Below are 5,357 nucleotides of genomic sequence, written 5' to 3'. Positions count from 1 at the left end.
TATTTTCAGGTCTCTCCAGAGATGTTTGATCGGGTTCAAGTCCGGGCTCTGGCTGGGCCACTTAGGATATTCAGAGACTTGTCCCAAAGCCACTCCTGTGTTGTCTTGGCTGTGTGCTTAGGGTCGTTGTCCTGTTGGAAGGTGAACTGTCTGCTCCCAGTCTGAGGTCGTGAGCGCTCTGAAGCAGGTTTTCATCAAGGATCTCTTTGTACTTTGCGCCATTCATCTTTCGATCCTGATTAGTTTCCCTCTCCCTGCCGCTGAAAAACACCCCCACAGCATGATGCTGCCACCACTATGTATTACCATAGAGATGGTGCCAGGTTTCCTACAGATGTAACGCTTGGCATTCAGGCTAAATATTTCAATCTTGGTTCCATTTAGGTGCCTTTTGGCAAACTCCAAGCAGGCTGTCATGTGCCTTTTACTAAGGAGTGGCTTCCGTCTGGCCACTCTACCATAAAGGCCTGATTGGTGAAGTGCTGCAGAGATGGTTGTCCTTCTGGAAGGTTCTCCCATCTCCGCAAAGGAACTCAGGTCTGTCAGCGTAACCATCAGATTCTTGGTCACCTCCCTGACCAACGCGCTTCTCCCCAGATTGCTCAGTTTGGCCGGGTAGCCAGCTCTAGAAAGAGTCCTGGTGGTAACAAACTTCTTCCATTTAAGAATGATGGAGGCCACTGTGTTCTTGGGGACCTTCAATGCTGCAGACGTCTTTTAGTACCCTTCGCTAAATGTGTAACTCAACATAATCCTGTCTCGGACCTCTACAGAGAATTCCTTCAACATCATGGCTTGGTTTTGCTCTGACATGCACTGTCAACTGTGGGACCTTTTATAGACAGGTGTGTGCCTTTCCAAATCATGTCCAATCAATAGAATTTACCACAGGTGGACTCCAATCAAGTTGTAGAAACATCTCAAGGATGATAAATGGAAACAGGATCCACCTGAGCTCAATTTTGAATTTCTTAGCAAAGGGTCTGAATTCTTATGTAAATAAGGTCTGATTTTTGTTTGTAATACATTTGCAAAAATAAAACCTGTTTTCGTATTGTCATAGTGGGGTATTGTGTGTAGATTGAGGAGGACATTTTATAATAAGGCTTTAACATAACAAAATGGGGATAAAGGGAAGGGGTCTGAATACTTTCAGAATGCACTGTACATATTTGGCAGATGTAATATCAAGTAAAAAAGCGAAAGACATTTATGACAGTAAACACTCGACAGTTACGTGATTGACACATCAAACATCCCAAGTGGCACAGTAATGCCACGTTCAGAACAACTGGATACTTGGAAATCTCCTACTTCAAACTTCAGTTCAGTGCATTCAAGACAGCTGGGAAAAAATAGCTCCGACTGGGAAAATAGTTTTGAATGGTCATCCAACTCGGAATTCCAATTCGGAAACTCGGGGATCCTTCTAGAACTCTGACTATCCGACCTGAAAATCCCTGATATCATGATTTGACCTAATTTTTCCAGAGTTCCCGGTTGTCTTGAAAGCACCATAAATACAGTAATTGTCAGCATGTTAGTGCTACAGTGAGCACACAGTTACCGCTGCAAAAAGTAATTGTTCACTCGTCCAACAGCCCACATTATCAATAAATGCACACAGGAATGGGCAGGTGTTTCTTCCTCTTATAATATGTGTGTATGTGTGTTTACCAGAAGTCCAGAAGGATAGTAAAACAAGGACAATTCAGGCAAGTGGGGACATTTTGCTGGTCCCCACGAGGAAAAAAGCTATTGTAGGCTTAGGGTTTAGGTTTAGCGTTAGGGTTGCAATTAGGGTTAGTGTTACAATTAGGGTGAGGAGTTAGGGTTAGGTATAGTTTTAGGGTTTGGGGTTAAGGTTAGGCTTAAGGTTGAGGTTAGAATTATATTTAGAAGTGAGGGAAAATAGGATTTTGGATGGGAATCAATTCTTTGGTCCCCACAAAGATAGCAATACAAAACTGTGTGTGTGTCTGTGTGCGTGCATGCGTGCGCGAGGTTTGTGCTGTGGGTAGTCATGTGATCCAGAGGTCAGTGTTCCATACAGTCTTTCAAAAGCAGAGTCTTGCTTCTTAAGTTCTTCTCCCAGATAAAAGAGTAGAGAGGCTGGGTGTGGAGCATGTGTGACGGCAAGAAAAGATGGATACCACACCTGGAGTGGAATCCCATTCTTGAGGATGGAGATTACTGCCAAATCCGGGGCCCCAGAACCCTTGTCATAGTCCATTCAGAGAGGTGTCCATAGTCCATGTCTTTGAGAGCGACCTTTACTTTGTTTGGCTTTTTCCAGGCATACCGCGCAACTCTTCTACAATTTATACTAGAATAGAGAGAAAGAAAAAACACACAGATGAGACATACACATAGAAGTATGCAAATCATATTTATATATGGTTGAATGCCTGTTTGAGTGTTTGTCTCTGTTTAATATTTGCATGTACTTTATGTTTGTTCAAATAGTTGTTGTTTTCTTTTAAATACTTTGAGCTTTTGATTGAGCCTGCCTGGAGTGCCAGATGAGCAGCGTTAGCACATTATGGGATATCCCATTGGTTACATTATGGGGAATGGCTGCCACATTACCGTGGTGAAGTGAACGATGATAAATATGGCGATGATGAGAAGGCCAATGATGATGGAGGCGATGGCCACTTGGAGAGCTTTCTGACCGAGTCGTCGCGAGCCGTCATAGTCTTGCAACTCATAACTTTTCCTGGACTGCATGGGGACAAGAGGGAAAACACTTCACTAAGGGAGCGTTCAACTTCACCAGCAGTCGTGGGCTAAAATGTGTTGCTTTACCATGATCTTTTAAGGAGAAACATGTTCATGCCACATACTGTACCTACCTCATACTGAAGTAGACCTGTATTTGGAAAATAATTTGGAGTAAAAGAAATGTGTCATATTTACATGTGATACTCACATGTGAATGAGGTACGTAACACCACACATGGGTTCAAATAGTATCCGTTTTCGTTCTAATATTTTGAGTGTTTGATTGAGCCTGGCTTGAGTGCCAGATGGGTGGGATTTGCACTTTTTACTATTCCAGAAATACTGGAATAGTAAAATACTATATGAACCCAGGTCTGCATAACATTGTGTGATTGTGTGTTTGCGAGTGAGAAAAGAAAGGTGGGAGAGAAAGTAATGGAGTCCAAACCCTTTGGATGGGAAAGTGTGTCAGTGACGTGGTGTTTTGAGAGGTGAAAGGAGCGAGCATGTTTGGAGGGCACATCGAGCACGTCAGAGGGCACTTCGATGAAACCCTGCCCTACCACAGACACATCTGTTCCTCTCATCAGACACATCTGTTCCTCTCATCAGACACATTTGTCTCTTTTTTTTCTTCCTCAAACACATACACAGACAGACAGACATACACATACACATACTTCCTCAAACACATACACAGACAGACAGACATACACATACACATACTTCCTCAAACACATACACAGACAGACAGACCAACAAGCCATGCACATACACGCACGGCCACACGCAGATATTAAAGTAAATACGGGATTACCGGTAGACTCCTTCCCATATTAGCAACACCACTTCTCTTTCTTGGTCCCACAAAAACACACACACATGGTGAGAAAGTTGGGGCAGAGATCCCAGTGTGATCAGCCAGCTCTCAACACCATATCTTATGACCTGACATGTAGCTTAAGAACATATGAGAATTGCAAAGGAGAACTGTTGTGCTGGTAAGCATTCAAAGCTGGTGCACCAGATTTTATTTTTTTACGGCTTGTTGTTGGAATCCCAGAATAGGATTCTTTTCCTTTAGAGACTCAGTCAAAAGCTAGAGCAGAGTTGCTTTCTGCTCTCCTCCACTTTCCCCATGCTTTTGAATGACCACTAATGGACACAATCAGTTTCCACTAGCATTGCTATATTTAAAACAAAATGCTAGCCATATTATTCTGGACATTGCTAAATAATGAGCTAACAATTTAAAAAATGGTTTGGAGGAAACAACATCCTACGGAAGTTGAAAATAAGGTCGACTTCAAAAATGCGTACTGTCCCTTTTATTACTACATAAACAGAATGTGATTAGGATTATTTTATAATTGCAAAAACTGTGAAATACAACTGGCCGTGTGTTTACAATGTATTCATCTTGCAACATATCACTCAGCTTGGCTTTTTCCTTCATGGAAATTGACCTGAAATACTTTTCACATAATTTTCTATATATTTCTCATTCAGTAGTCTATACATTTATATCAGCTTTAAGACATATATCAGTCAGTGAGTAAACCGTTTCCCATATGCCTGTGATGTCCCCTACTCACCAGTACTGAAAAGACCAGAGCTACAATGTTGACTGGGTACGCGGGGCAGAAGCAGGTGAGGATTGTTAGCCACAGGTAACTGTGGAGGGGAGGTGGAGGATGCTGTTCCCCCATAAAACTAAGTCTGTCAAAGTCTGCACTCCCATTTAGGGAACTCTTAACACCCAAATGCCCTCTTATCGGCTCCAGAGCCAGAGGACGGGCCATGGTGTGGGTAACAGACGACAAGAGCGAAAACACAGCCAACGAGATGAAAAGAGAGACGAGTCACAAAACAACCAATGGAGAAAAAGGGAAAGTTAAAACAAAAGGAGATGAAAAAATCTCAGGCCAAAAGAAAACAAAAGGAAAAATAATGGCCAAATGGCAGAAATTCAGCCAATTGTAGGAATGGTACACAGCACAGGAACAACCCCACTCATGAGAGGAAAAAAAGGGGCGAAGATCTGACTTGGAAAAATGAAGGATGGAATAGCCAGTGAAGGAGTAGAGTTGAGCAAGCTTCCAGGAACTGTCCAGAACTGATTGAGGGGTCTGAAGAAGGGAGGCTGGTGTGGAATGGGGGCGCCGAGACACCCCTACCCTCGCGTAGAGCTGACCTCATTTTCTTTAGGGTGGGCAACATTACCACCCTGTCTCACACACCCCTCCCCAGGCAAGAGAAAGGAGGGAGACGAGAGAGACCAGGATCTGACCTCATATGCTGTGGCTAACATTAATCTCCCCCTTCACACACACACACACACACACTGGCAGCCCGTCCTGGCCAACACTGAGCAAAATGTGTGTGTTAGTGGCGGAGGTCACTGTTTACCACTGGGACTTTGAACATTCCCAAATGAGTTTGTTAAGTGTATAACACTGTATTTCCCACACTCACAAACAACATTTACTCACACTGCAATCAATTCATCAATAAGACAAGGGTGACCAGCCAACCCTACTGCTTCTGTTTGAGCCCACCTTGAACACACCTGGGTGGTGTTCAGTAGGTATGAAGTGGGACAAAATGTACTGTACCTAGTAAAATAAAGGTTA

General features: G+C 43.3%; 1 protein-coding gene across 1 annotated transcript; it reads right to left on the bottom strand.

Moving 5' to 3' along the window:
- Positions 1-923: 923 nt before the first annotated feature.
- On the bottom strand, positions 924-4,863 carry LOC124004252 (transmembrane protein 233-like). The gene is made up of 3 exons (XM_046313035.1): positions 4,320-4,863; positions 2,590-2,724; positions 924-2,326 (listed from the first exon to the last, which is right to left on the bottom strand). The coding sequence occupies exons 1-3, from the start codon at positions 4,524-4,526 to the stop codon at positions 2,315-2,317; spliced, it is 354 nt and encodes a 117-aa protein (XP_046168991.1). The 5' UTR covers positions 4,527-4,863; the 3' UTR covers positions 924-2,314.
- Between the last annotated feature and the right edge of the window lie 494 nt (positions 4,864-5,357).

Source organism: Oncorhynchus gorbuscha, linkage group LG18 (assembly GCF_021184085.1).
Source record: "Oncorhynchus gorbuscha isolate QuinsamMale2020 ecotype Even-year linkage group LG18, OgorEven_v1.0, whole genome shotgun sequence".
NCBI classification, from domain to species: Eukaryota; Metazoa; Chordata; class Actinopteri; order Salmoniformes; family Salmonidae; genus Oncorhynchus; species Oncorhynchus gorbuscha.
Note: the sequence above shows the minus strand (reverse complement) of the source record. Positions and strands in the feature narration are given on the sequence as shown.